Consider the following 14,358-nt stretch of genomic DNA (forward strand, 5'->3'; position numbering starts at 1 on the left):
CAAGTATCTCTCACAACTGTGTAGTTTTACATTTCAGGTTATACTCCAGCTCTTATTTAAGAAAAAAAAAATAAGAAAATTAAACCACGATTTACTTACATACAGTCACTTAGTATTCTATGTCTTTCTTGAATTACTAACAAACACAACATTCTAGTCTTTAAAGCTATTCAATTCAACAATGCTTTTTGGCTGGAAAAGTAATGAAATAATCAGAAGAGAAAAGATTGTAGTTAACAGTACTATTTTAATTTGCATGTTTTAACAACAAAGATTTTACATATTTTAGCTAATTGCATGGGTCTTTATGGCAAAATATAGCAAGTTTAGTTGCTTCACAGATGGCTTGTGAAGGAACAATGCCAGTCTTAACGTACGTACGACAGTCAGGTTTCACCACTCTGCATCTCCAACAGCTTTTGCAAAAACATAGTCTCTACCATCAAAGGACATCACTCCATCTTTTAAGAAGAACTTCCATTTGTTTTTACTTCTATGTATCTGATAACACAAAAAAAAAAAAATTAGACCATCCATTAAGAAAAGGGTTTTTTAAAGCATAAATTGGTATGCAAAATTTGGATTTATTTTAAAATGGCAGCTCCAAACATGCAAGATACTCTTTGAAAATGCCACAAATACTCAATAAAGGCAGCAGACATGAATTGTTCATCCCACATTCCTTACCCTCTCCAGAGAATGACTTCCTGAATCTTCTAATTTTCCCATCTCCCTTTGAAAACACTAATTATAAAACAACCCTCTTACCCTCTCACCTACACCAGTAGGGAAAGGAAACTGTGTGAAAGCAGGAAAAAAAGCAATATAACTATTGTACCACTCCCCAATATACTGCACCTTCCAAACAAGTACAGCTTCACTACAGTGCAGTCATTTCCTTTTCCCACATGCATGACAAAGCAATACTGCATGCACAAAGGATGGTAAGGTAATGCTAACAACAGAAGGACGTTGCTCAAAAAGCAAAAACTGCCATACAAAACAGCAAGGTAGACTTTGCATATTATTTCTTATTAAAGGCCCGCAAGAAGATCCATACTACAGAAAGCTTATGTTTGATAGCAAGGAAGGAATTTTAAACATCTCTAAGTTTCCTGTGTTGTAAGCAACAGCTTATCTTCAAATTCAGGACATGGGAGAACAGGAGGAGAAAGGACAGTCATTTTGCTTTTGGCATCCTTTTACAGGTAACAAGATAATTTCATAGGTAACTATGAAAATTCTACTACATGGATAGGTTTTATTAAATCTATGTTGGAAAAGGGGAAGTTACCAACACCTCCCTCAACTTCCCTAACTGCCAACTTCCAGTGACATCTGACATTAAATTCCCTATAGACTTATCTAGTGTTGAACTTCATACCAGTTTAAGGAAACACCAAACCGATTTTTCAACTCATGACAGACAAAACTTGCTATAGATGTGAAATCCACTACCTATAGCACTCGTGGTATCAAATTAAGTTACTATGCTTCAAACCTTTGTGTACTGCTTTGTCTGCAACAACACAGGCTTGATTTCCGATGGCTTCTCCACACGCATCCCTGCAGCTACATCTTCCAAAATAACTATCTTCAGAAGCTCAATCTGTTACACTTTAGTAAAGACAGTTTTCTTAGCAGCCCACTGTTTCCTAGAACACAGATCCCTTTAAGGCAGAGCTAGCTGAACATACAAGAATTATCACAAGTCTCTTATGAAAGCATAAAAGCCAAGTCAACCTTTGCAAACTATTGGAATCTTATTCCATATTTGCTTTCAAAATAAGATACATACTTTGCTTTGTCAGCCTTTAAGCTATAGACATGTAAATGTCCAAAAGAAACCAAATACTTCATTTGATCTCTGAGAATTCAAAATAAGGCTAAATCTTCAATATTAAAAATAAAACAGGGCAAAATGGCCCTTAGCAACTGTTTTGTTTTTCAGACAACAAATTCTTGTACTAAAATCTTTCAAGAAGCACTTCAAAGTGAGAATTAGGAACAGTACACACTCTTGTTTTCTGTTATCCATTTCGAAATCTTAATCCATGGCTAAAGTGCAGCCATGCATCCATGGAACTGTTCATGTTACTTAGAAGTTAAGGAAGCACATAAGCTTTAGCAGGTTTACAAGTCTTAATTTTGAAACATTCGACCTTCTCTTTCCTCCAGTAGGCCCTTATGAACAATTTGATCATCCTTATTTCAGAAAACAGCACACAAATCTTCAGACTACTGTCAGCTAATCCATCTATTACATTAGTTTTTCTTTAAAAGGCACCAAAAGCAGGCCAGATATGAAGATATTTAAAGCAGGCAAGGGACAAAGATAGAACTACATATCGTACCTTCTCATATTGACAAACTATCACATTGTTGGTGTCAAACAAGTCCGCAATGTCCAGGTCACTGACATCATCAGCAGAATTTAATGGGTCCTAGAGAATAAGACTGCATTTAAGTAGTATTTTATCCATTTTTGCAAGTTAGCGTTGAATATACTTGACATTACACACAACAAGAACAATGAAGTTTAACACTCAAAGAAAGGCTTAGAAGCTATGAAAAATGATGCTGTACAAAGCTCACTTATAAGCATCTTCACGTCTATGTTCTCAAAAACTAAAGCATCCTTCCCTTGAACAACAACAACAAAAAAATACAAGGCAAAACAAAGTAAAACAAAGCAGAGCTGCTACAGCCAAAGCTGCACCTGGCAACTGGTATACTCATCATATGATGCATACCCAGCGTTGTGGTTGATGCCCCATTCCTGGAGACATTCAAGGTGAGGCTGGATCAGGCCTTGGGCAACTGACTTAACTGTGGTGTCCCTATTCATTGCAGGAGAGTTGGACTAGATGGTCCTCAGACGTCCTACACAAAGGATTCTAAGATTCTATGATTCTATGATATATTTTAGTTCAGATTCTGCAAGTTAATGCTCTTGTGAATCTCAAGAACACATACACACAACAGCATCTTCTCCTGGGAAACAAATACACTTGTATCACTGTCCTCTATCCAATTCTCTGCAGCTCTCCAGAAGGAGAAATAACACTATATTACTTTCCTAATCTTAAAACCGAAAGAAGTCAATTCCAGTGAGGGCAGGCTTTCACCAGAGAGTTTTAATTCTGCTAATCAAGTATTTTAACTGATCCAGTAAACACATGACTTCTCAACACCTTTCATTTGTTTGCTACCCTCCTAACAAGCTCTCTAGTAATTCCTCAGCAGCACCTCCTCTAGAGAAGAAGCCCCTAACTATGCACTCTCTGCACTATACTCCACAGGAGCTGTTGTATCCACCTCAAACACTGAGTTACTGGACCTACTTTATTGTAACATCCTTCAGAGGGCTTGAAAGTAAATTACCTCCTCAACAATGTCTGTTTGGGGCTCTTCATTGTCACAGCTGCTACTAGACTCAGAGTTTGAAATACTGTCAGCTTCTTCATCTTCTTCACCCTCCAGAATCTTCAGATCCTCTGATTCAATAATGTCAATGAACTCATTCTCTTCTGTATCTTTTGTATGTAGTACTTCTTTCTTGGGAGAACCATCACAAGTTCCATCTAGCTGAATTATGCCTTCAGTGTCACTGCAGATACCCCTCTCTGACTGTAAATCAGATTCCACCTGCTCAGTAGGTTCCACCTGAAAAGAATAAAAAAGACCAGAGACAGCCTGTGAATTAGCACCACAGCTTTCATTGTTCAATATAAAGCCTAAGATTTTTGTTTAATAAGTGCCCTAAATCTTGTTGCTTTAAGTGGGAGCTTCGAGCCCCAGCCTACTTGTAAACCCCAAGTATGTTTGAAAAACCTTGTTCTTACATCTACCTCAAATGGAATCAGTGTCAAATATTCCCTTAGTAACATAGAAATACATTTTCTTAGACTTTTCTTTAACACTACTGTAGTCAAACAACTTAAACAACTTCTTCAGAAAAAAAAAAGATATTCATGCTAGCCTCTAGAATTTCTATTGCAAAGAAAATTTCAATAACTTAGAGTATTTCTTATTTTCAAAAAAAAAAAAAAAAGCCAAGATGTATTCATCCCTTTCCCTCATTTCAAAATGCATTTTTAAATAAGATATAAAAAGATGAGAGAGTAAATACTTCAGTTCTCCAAGTTACTGCTCATAAAAGCATTAGAATTTCTGAACAGGGAACTCACAGGAGTGTAAAAGGGTTTTAAAGTTTCAGTGATCTTTGGTTTCACATTCAATTTTTACTGTAGCACTAAGTTGACATCCACATACAGTTTCTAAATCAAGAAAGTAAGACTACATGTTGACCTTCAGTTCTTCCTCCAGTCTTCACCAACTTGCCCAAGTGTAGATGAGCAAAGTAAGATGCTTTCTGTTTACTGACGTTTTTTGTTACTGCCATTCAATTTGTATTTAATAAATTTGCCTCAATCTCATATAAACAGTACAACTCAAAGTCAGCACGCCAGCCTGAACTTGCAATATTTGCAAATGATTGCTGGAACAAGGAGTAAAGTCAGGACAGAGGCTTGTGAAATAAAATCATTTAAGTTTTCCAACACAGCTCTAACTGGATTCTAGCTTGTCAGGATTTTTCCCCCATGAAAATACATTTCCTTCCTGCAGATTCTCACTTAAGAAATCTGACTTCTTATACTCAGCATGGACTCTCAAAGTAAGTTAATTGCCCTTCATACATTATGACTTAAAACTAAACTCTGACATTCCAAAAGCAATATGACCACAACTGGCCACTCTCCACAAGCAGATTCAGCATCACAAAGACACTGTAGTTCTAAAACCATCATTCACATCTGTTCTGAGGCCAGAAAAATCTCACAAATAGTCTATAAATGCACTACAACTAACACACTTCAGTCTTTCAAACTAATATTCTATTCGATCCAATTTTTTTCAGCAGTGGTAACCAAAGTTCTAAATGTAAAAATAAGCAGTCAGCTACTCTGTTCAAAACAGGCTCAATAGCAAACTTAAAAATTACACTTTTTGTTATTGTTCAGCTGCTTACAGATGCATCTGATCACACCTCATTCAAAGCTTGTTCCTCACACAACCATTTACAACAGATGCATTTTCACCAGCTTAGAAATAAAGGCTCCTACCTTGTCTGTGGGAGCCTCGCTATCCTGGTCTTTCAGAGCAGCATTATCATCTAAACTTTTGCCCTTGATAATCAGCTCAATGACATCAGACACCTGCTGTTGCACTGATTCCTGAGGCTTCATGTCTAACTGCCCCTCCACATCTGGCAGCAGCACACTGCCTGGGTCATCTGCCAAGGATTCAGCAGGAGAAAACACTTCAGAGGATCCTGAAGTAAACACAGCTGTATGAAGACGGCTGTACTGGGATTTTTCTGTTAACTCTGCACACTGATTTAACACTGCATTAGTTGCAATCTCCTGCCGACTCACTGCAGGCTGCTGAAACAGCACAGTGTTGGTGGAGTTCTCTGGGTGTTTATTCTGCAAGGCACTCGGTTGAAACACCACAGTTTGTTGGACTTCAGTCTTCTGGGTTTGCAATGTCTCAGCAGTTGCCTGGACAGAAGATGTTCTCACTGGAGCAACACTAGCAACATTTGTTTTCAGAACTGAAGGTTGGCCAATGGGCTGAAACATCTGCTGAAGAGGATGCTGCAGAATACTTGCATCTCCTTGGCCATGTGCAACCATAACAGGCATATTTACTTGATAAAGCTGCCCTACAAAGAGAAGGGTGAAGAACTGCTTCATAAGGTTGAACTACAGAGACAATAGCCAACACCCAGGTGTTTTGGTTTAACCCAGCAGTAGCTAAGCATAACAATCATTCATTCAATCTCCACCTTCCTGGCAGAATGGGGGAAAAATTAGGAAGCAAAAAAAGAAAAAAAAAGTAGAACATGTGGGTTGAGATAAAAACTATTTAATAGGATAATAAAAGGAAGAGGGGAAAAGGATCATAGTTATGATAATTATATATATAAAGCAGGTGATGCACAAACAATCACTCATCACCTGCTAATTAAGATGCAGCCACTGCCCAAGCAGCAGCCCACCTGATGAACTTCCCCTTTTTTTTCCCCCCTCCCCAAACGTTCCTTCTGCATGATGCTGCATAGTACAGAACATCTCTTTGACCAGTTTAGGTCAGCTGCCCTGGTTCTGTCCCCTCCATACAGTTTGTCCCTCTAACCACCTTCCTGGCAGGGCAATAGGAGAAGCTGAGAAAACTGAAACATCCTTGCTCTGGGCAGCACTGCTCAGCAACAACCAGAAACATCAGTTTGTTGTTAACATTGATTTTCTCCTAAAACAAAAAAGTAGCATCATAGCAGATTCTATGAAGAAAAATAACTCTGTCCCAGCTGAAACTAAGACACCAGGCAAAAAAATAAATAAAGAAAAAAGGAAGCAACAGGAGGTATACAAAGCAGTACTTCCCCAAGCACAGTTTGACCCCCAGTTAAGAGCTTAGAGGCTTTTTCAATCAAAGCTTCCATCTAGATTACCATGCTTAATACCCATTTATGGTATTTATGGTTTGTGCCTCTACAGTACCCTATAGAAGCAAACTCAGTAGTTTTAATGGCACAGTAAACTGATCCCTATGTACAGGGATAGTTCATTCTTTTAAGGCCCTTTCAGCATCCCCACAAAAAAAAAAAAAAAATTGTACACAGAAAGCTTCTAGTTTATCTGTCCTCCCCTTGTATGAAAACCACTCAAAATGCTGAATGCCTTGTTATTATCAGTGTTAGAATTAAGATGCCAGAACCAAGTTCTCAATTTAACTTAGACTTGAAATAGACATCTAGTGGCATTATTGCTCGAGGAATGGCTGTTTAAGGAAAAAGTCAACCCATGAAGTTACCTTCCCACTCATCACAACTTAAGCAGTACAAGTAGATGTTGTGCAGCACTACAGATGACTTCATCAGTAAAGGAGAGTGATTTAAAAAAAAAAAAAAAAAAAAAGGGGTGATGGGTGCTAAGATTTCATTTGAATAAGAAATGAATTCAATTCTGAAACACCAAAACACCATTACTAGTTTAAAACAGAAAGGATGCCCCTCATGCAGAGCACAGAGCCAGACTGACAAAGGCATGTGTTTGCCCACAGCTGTAAAACAAGCAAACAAAAAAAATGGCATCACCTGGCAGCTCATCTTAACTGATGTTACAAGTATACACAACTGACACACCAACTAATCAACATAATTACTTCCTCCATGCAGCAATTACAAGCTACAAAGGAAGAGGAGGATAACTGGCTCTACCCACCTATACTTTAACTTCACATTTATTTTATCTACTGCACTCAGAACCATCTATATCCACATACAGTCAGTGCACTCTGATGTGTTACATCTCCTCTTTAATCTTACCAGATGCTGTCTGCAGAGTCAGTCCAGCTGGTACATGTATGGGATAAGCAACACTGGAAGGGAGAGTAAGAGTTGCACCCTTTTGTGAAGCACCCTAAGAAATGCAAGAAGTTTATTAAGTAACAGCTCATACCTTATTCTCTTATAGGGCCCTAATTGTCACAATTACATGTCCAAAGGAAAAAAAAAAAAAAATGACAGCCTTTTTGTAATCACCTTTACTGAAAAGTTGCTTCAGATTTTTGATATATAGGCAGATAGTATTGACTGCAAAGACAATGGCTTGCCCCAAGTTCTCCCAGTTATCATATACTGAAAATTACCAAGCCACCTGCAGACCCTCAGTGAGCACATCATCCACAACACCTTTCCACTCAGCCTCTTTTACATAAGCTTATGCACACTGTACAGACTCCTCACCTAGGCCTATGAGAACACTTGATATCATTCTCTTTTCTCCTGGAAAGAAAAGAGTCGGATATAAAGTTCCCTTTCAAACTAGCTGTTCTTGGGAAATGCACATTTTAAATCAGGGAATTCACATGTTACACAAACATCTTCCCAATATTGTTTGGCAGCTTGGTAAACTCATTAGCTGAAGGCTCAGCAGGCACTCAATACATTCATCATGCTCTGAATGATGATAGGGCATCCTCCCCTGCCCTAACAAGTTCTGCTGTGCCAAGAGGTCAGAGCCTATCACTCCAAAAACATCACTTTCGTCCAATTTCTGCACCTCACAGATAATGCAGCTTCCAACTTGACTTTAAACACTCAATAATAAGAAAATTGTTGCACACGTACATTTTCAGTACTACCAATCCGTGGGCTAAATCTGTGCAGCACATTTTCCAGCTCACTTCTGGCTCCACTGCTTGCAGAACCAAGTGCTACATCTCCATCCTTTTTCCCCCTGCTTAGACAGAACTGAGCCCTCCCTCCAGGAACTCTTAGCTTTTGTATGGTTTTCCTCAAAAATAAGAGGGCTAGACATGACACACTGAGTTTCTTCAGCTATGGATTCTCTGCCAATAAGATTCCTGTTCCCTTGCCTATCAGTCCACGTTGCACAGATAAAACAGTTATTAGAAATGCTAACTTTTCTGCTCCTAAATAATTGCCCTAAGGCATCTATGCAGGGGAAATGCTTCAAATTTGCCTCCCCACCAGCCTGTTAAAAACTGACAAACTTAAACATTTAGAATTCAGAATAATCAAAACAGAAAAGTCACTACAGCTACATACCAGGTCTGCTGCCATGAAATGCTGAAAGCCTCCTCCAGTTGGGATAACTAAAGAAGCTATTAAAAGGGGAAGAAAAAAAAAAAGCCTATTTAGACAGAATGTCTCAGAAACAGTTGAACATTCAGTTACTTACATCATGAAGTCCTAAAACTAAAGCAATCTAACTTCAGTTCATACAGTTAGATCAACAAATAAGCACATCTAGATGAAGCTGCTGGATATACTTCCTTTTACATTGCTTCAAGCTTATGCTGTACTCAGAGCATCAGGTTATACCTTGATATGGGAAACTTGCATTTTATTAAAAGTTTATCCTGGAGATTTTGTTGGAAAGATATTTCTGTTCAATGAACTTAAGAAGTTGCAGTGTAGAAGCTAAGTGTGCCATTTCTATTTATTAATACAATCAACATGCATAAAATGCACTGCCTTGGCAACATGAAGAAAACTTATAAGATGTTTTCTGCTCCAGCAAATATCCAATGGTGCTAACAGTAAGATGGGTATACTAAAGCATTAATACTGACTTAAAAGACAAACCAAAGGGAAAACTTTTGCAAACTTCAGGCACAGAAGAATCTATGCATCCCTAACTAGTTTGAAAACACTAATTCAAATCCTACTAAAAAATAGACAACAACAAAAAAAAGTTCCCTGAATTCAACAGATTTGATTGTGCCTTTCCAAAACATAGGATTAATGAAGTTAATTAAATGTAAAGCTTCCAATAACAAAAAAAAGCCCAAATCTATTTCCCCTTTAATAACGTGGGATAAATAAAGTATCTGTCTCCAAAAACAGTCCTTTCAAATAAGACTGTAAAAAACAAGCAGATGAAAGGTACCCACCTAACCATGAAAGGTCCTCCATGGACACAAGCACTATGATACATTTTCATTAAACAATCACATATGATCTTTGCTCTTTGTCAGGAAAGGTCCTTGTCCTCTCTCACAGGACTCAGCTGAGAATTCCATCCTACCATGAGATTACCATACTGGTCAGGTGGCCCACTGAAGCCTTAATCAAGAAGAGTTAAGTCCTGCTGGCTGAGCCTGTGTAAAAGTCACATTCTCCTGTGCATTGCAAATGCTGTTTTTAGCACAATGAAATGTAACCAACTAAAATGACAAACCAAAAACTTGCACTCTGTTTGAGTAAGGGCTTGAATTTTGAGATGTTCAGAACTAGACTCAACTCCAGCTTGACAGAAGAGCTCCAGGGCACAAGCACGTCACATAACCCCCAGCACACATTGTGCCATACTTTATAAGGGATGCAAAGTCTTAACACATCCAGTGAATTTGCAACTGAAGCTTTATGTTTCTAGACTAGAGGTAAGAGGACAAAAATTCTCTCTTCATGTTTCCCTGTTAGAAATAAATGGCAGATGAAGTGCATCTAGACATACCTGTACAGCTTTAATCAAAGTTTATTTTTTCTCCCTTACTTTTCAAGCTCTGCTTTCAGGGCTAGACATACTGTCCTGTGTTATGCTAGATATACACAAAAGAATGGCAAAGACCATTCCAGCATCTTCAGGTCTTCCAAAAGATACTTAAAACACTGAGCTATACTTAAACTGCATTTGCAGAGTCTGACCTGTTGGAGCCTGCAAAACATGATGAAAATTGTGTGGAACATGTAGAGTTAAGCGTGAAGAATGGTGGCTGTGTTTGAAGAGGCCTTCGGTTGCTTTAGACTGCATAACCTTGGTTTCCCAGAGCTGCAAAGAGAATATTAAAGTCAACTGATATCAGTTTTAAAACCACTTATCTTATTCGTGAATCAGGTATTTCTAGATTTTCCTGAAGTAGAGAATCATAGAACATGCTAAGATAGAAGCTACACAAAAGGATCACTGAGTCCAATTTCAGGCTCTGCATCACCCACAACCCAAACTCTACGTCTCACAGCACTGTCCAAATGCCCCTTGAACTCTGGCAGCTCAGGGCCATGCTCACTGCTCTGGACCACCTGCTCCATGCCCACCACCCTCTGAGGCAGAGCCTTTCCCTAACCCCCCAGCCCTCCCCTGACACAGTGCTCAAGGTGAGGCTGCACAGTGGAGTAATCCCTTCCTTCAGCCAACTAGCAGTGCTGTAAACCAGTTTCATACAATAAACATGGCTACAATCACTACTAGATTCTGACTTCCAGAAGCCCAGTACAGTATTTACAGAATATTTATAAATCTAAGCTAGAGCAAAAATCGACACACTTTAGAAGACAGAGAAACAGATAACTATACAGTATTTATTAATACATGGAAAACCAACAAACCTCCTTCAGCTTTCTCAAAACCTGTTTATCTACTCCCTCTTCTGCAAAGAGGTCCTGAATACTTTCAATCACATCGTCAATAATGGACTTGTAGAGTTTAGGCTATGCCAAAAGAAAAGAAAAAAAAAATTAAATTAAGATGAACAGTAATATTTGAAGTGATTGCATAAAGCCTAACCTGGCCACGTAAACAACTGTTACAAACTACACAACATGAATCAAGCACTTCAATACAAGTATTCTGCCAGGTGTCTGCAAGGCCACCAAAAACACAAGCCCATTTGTTCCTGTAAGCCTGTATGACCCAAGATCGTTGTCTGAGACAACAGCACGATGCCATACAGTTGCTAAGTTACAGTAATTTTAACTCTTGAGCTATCATTATACTACAGTAGGGCTGTAACACGACATTTTATTGCTTCATCCCTGCTGTCTTGGAGAGCAGACCAGCTATAACAAGCTTCAAGACGCAGCCATTCAGACCAAAATGGAAGTTAACAAGCTTTGGGCAGCATAAGGCTTACTAATCACAGCAATCCCCACACCTCAACAGCATACTGATACAAGGGGAAAGACGAAGTTAAGGCAAAACTTGCACTAAGCTTTAGGACAAGGACAGCTAATTACTACACTGTATACTAGGCAACAACTCTATAAAGCAACCAAAAAGTGCAACCATTGCCTTCAAATCAGCAAAAATAAAGCAGTGACCACGAGGAGAGCACCCCTGCCTAGCTCCCTGGCGAACACCCGCCCCACCAGGCCAGGGGCAGCCGCTTCTCCCCATCCCCCCGCTCAAAGGAGCGGCTGCAGCCCCTCACCACAGGGTTGCCGTGCGCCATGGCGGCAGCCTCCCATAACCGCCCCTTCCGCCTTTAAGGCGCCGTTGCCATGGCGACGCGGCCTGCTTGCCGCCGGCCCCACCCGAACGTGGGAGACATGGCGGGATGGGGGGAGGCCGAGCCGAGCGGCACGTAGGGACCTGCTTTCTACGAGGGAGGTGGAAAGCCAGGGCTGACTGTGACCAGCCACTGCCATTAGCTCCTCAAAAGTAGGAATTGAGTAGCATCTCCAGTAGTGGCTGGCTGGAGTAATTACTGTTTTGTGAAGCTGTGCTGCTCCGCAGTTATTATTTTCACTGGCCTTTTGGCTCCTGTTGATAGTCTCACGGTAATCGTGGCAGTGTGGACCAATAGCTAAGGCACCAATGCAAAAGCAGCCAAGAAACTAAAGCTTCTGTCTGAGCCTTTGTGGTGGCCTAAAGCAGGTCATCCTGCTGCTCTTTGTCTCCATTTCCTCGCCTGCAAAAAAGCAGTGCTATTGTAAGATTGCTCCCATTGCCTACTGATGAAAAGTGCACTGGCAAAGCTACAAACTGTTATCAGTGATAGCATCAACTGGAGAAGAAAGTGTTTTAAAGAACTCATGCTTTCCTCTGCTCCCATTGAGATTCTCTTTTCCTCCCTATCCCTGAAGCAGCACATACATTGCCACGCATTGGGTTTCAGCTGAGCACTGGTTACCAAACCCAAGTTTCTTCTTTCAGCTTTAGAGGGCGAAGACTGACCAACACCTGGACTGTACATGGCACCTGAGGTGCCCAGTTTGGACCCAGAGCTCTAACAGAACCTTAAGGCAGTCAGAAAATCCAACTTTTGTTCATGGTGGAAAGGAGGCTTAGTTTGGAGAAGTATGGTTGCCTCTGTAGTGCAAAAGCATATCTAGGAAAGCTGGCTACAAAAGCATATTATCTTGCTCTAATAAACTCTGAAGTCATTCTTACCTCATAAACAGGGAGAAAGCTGAAGCTCTTGGTTAAGTAGCAACAGTCTGGTACAACTGCACAAATTATTGCTTACATTTGCTGCAATCTGTTTGTGTGTTAATACAGAGATTTACCAATTTAGCAGTTACATATGGAAAAATGTTCATTATAATCATGCATGTAGCAGAGTGTATATTTCCGGTCTTCCTTTGCACACCTTCCATCCACACCTGTGTTGGTGTTATTCTCCTGATCCTAAGAACCTAGAAACATCTTTTTTTTTTTTCTTCCTTTGTCTGTATTTAGGTAGGTATGTAGTGCTGCCTGATTTGTAAAGAGAACACTTGCCCTTAAGCACTGATTTTAAGGCTGGCTTACACAACCTGAAGAATGAAAATATTTCACCGAAAATCCTGATAGACCCTTAATTATAAAGCTAGACTAACACCCACAACATAAAAAAAGAAGCAACATCCATAATCATATTCTAAGTTGCATTTTTACAAGCGAGACAAAGAACAAGTGCTATTTGCTACTGAAGTAATTTTGCTTTGTAACAGAAATGTTTAATGATACTGTCTAGATCTTGAATCAAGTGACAATTGCGTATTCAGCTGTTCTGTACACCCTGCATCAACACTAGAAAAAGGCAAGGCATGTTGCTTTGCTTATAGAATAATTTGAATAATAGAATGTATTTTTAAAGCATAGTGTTCATTTGAAACTGTCTGGGATAGCGCATACCAAGGGAGCCATTATTCTCCTGTCTGATTAGCCCTGTCGTGTTAGCAGAAATAGCAAGAAGCCTTTAGGATCTCACTGGGCCCTGAAGATTGCAGATGGTGATCCTGCAGCTGGCTGCAACTTATTCATGAGACAGATAAACCTGATACATAGCCATCTATCTGCCAGCATTACCATACGGCAGTTTTATAAAGGTGAAAAACGTACTGAAAGAAAAACATTTATAAATGAGTTTCTTGCTTACTACGGTCTTTCATTTATCCAGGGTGTTACAGAGTTCCCTGAACTTGGAACAGTTTGCATATCTGACTTCAAAAAGAGGTGCAGAATGGGCAGATTGGTTCTAGAGGACTTCTCAGCTGTCTCAAATAGAGGCCAGGTTACTTTGGATACGACCACAAGGACATTTGCAGAGCATGGCAGATGAGCTTCACCTGCCCTTCAAGTTAACGGTGTGTTTCTGTATTTTTATGTGTGTAACAAATTTCACCAGCACAAGGCGCTGTAGCCATATCCTGTGTGTTGTAAATACTGTCCTTTATATTGCTGGTAAATGCCAAAGCCCCACCACCAAAGTCAATGTGCAAATTCCCTTCATGCAGGAACTGCACTCTACACCTACCCATAGCACACAGGTATTGCTTAGGAGAAAGTAAGAATAGAGGATGGGGATACAACTTTCCAAGACAGACAGAGAGGTTGCAATGGGCATTGCCTGCTAATCAAGGCACTTGGCTATCACCTGAGGTCTGGCTACTACCTGGAAAAATTTCTGTTAGAAATTACTAGAGAAGATACCTTCTCATCAAGTGCTGTGATCAGTGTGCCCACTGGACAAGCATGAAAAAAAGCCTGGTTAATTACATCCTTAAATCTTCTTTGAATAAGAAAATCTATAAAAATATCCAATAATAGCAGTACTTAATAC

General features: G+C 39.7%; 1 protein-coding gene across 5 annotated transcripts; it reads right to left on the reverse strand.

The window, feature by feature from the left end:
- Positions 1-68: 68 nt before the first annotated feature.
- Positions 69-11,855, reverse strand: GTF2A1L (general transcription factor IIA subunit 1 like). Of its 5 annotated transcripts, none has more exons than XM_048936838.1 (9): positions 11,743-11,855; positions 10,922-11,023; positions 10,241-10,364; positions 8,639-8,694; positions 7,394-7,487; positions 5,127-5,728; positions 3,385-3,666; positions 2,355-2,444; positions 69-501 (listed from the first exon to the last, which is right to left on the reverse strand). In XM_048936838.1, exons 1-9 carry the CDS (start codon positions 11,761-11,763, stop codon positions 394-396), a joined length of 1,479 nt encoding a protein of 492 aa, XP_048792795.1. In that variant the 5' UTR covers positions 11,764-11,855; the 3' UTR covers positions 69-393. The 5 variants fall into 5 exon arrangements, 4 of the variants coding, with proteins under 4 accessions (XP_048792795.1, XP_048792794.1, XP_048792793.1 ...); XM_048936837.1 differs by lacking the exon at positions 11,743-11,855 and adding an exon at positions 11,604-11,728; XM_048936836.1 differs by lacking the exon at positions 11,743-11,855 and adding an exon at positions 11,598-11,728.
- Positions 11,856-14,358: the final 2,503 nt, after the last annotated feature.

Source organism: Lagopus muta, chromosome 2 (assembly GCF_023343835.1).
Source record: "Lagopus muta isolate bLagMut1 chromosome 2, bLagMut1 primary, whole genome shotgun sequence".
NCBI lineage: Eukaryota > Metazoa > Chordata > Aves > Galliformes > Phasianidae > Lagopus > Lagopus muta.

Excerpts from the sequence above, each read along its gene's own strand:
- GTF2A1L (XM_048936836.1), bottom strand. The coding sequence starts at position 11,708 with ATGGGGAGAAGCGGCTGCCCCTGGCCTGGTGGGGCGGGTGTTCGCCAG. Across the intron at positions 11,024-11,597 it reads TTGCTGATTTGAAGGCAATG|CCTAAACTCTACAAGTCCAT; the intron begins GTTGCACTTTTT and ends CTTTTGGCATAG. Across the intron at positions 7,488-8,638 it reads ATTTCATGGCAGCAGACCTG|GGTGCTTCACAAAAGGGTGC; the intron begins GTATGTAGCTGT and ends TGCATTTCTTAG.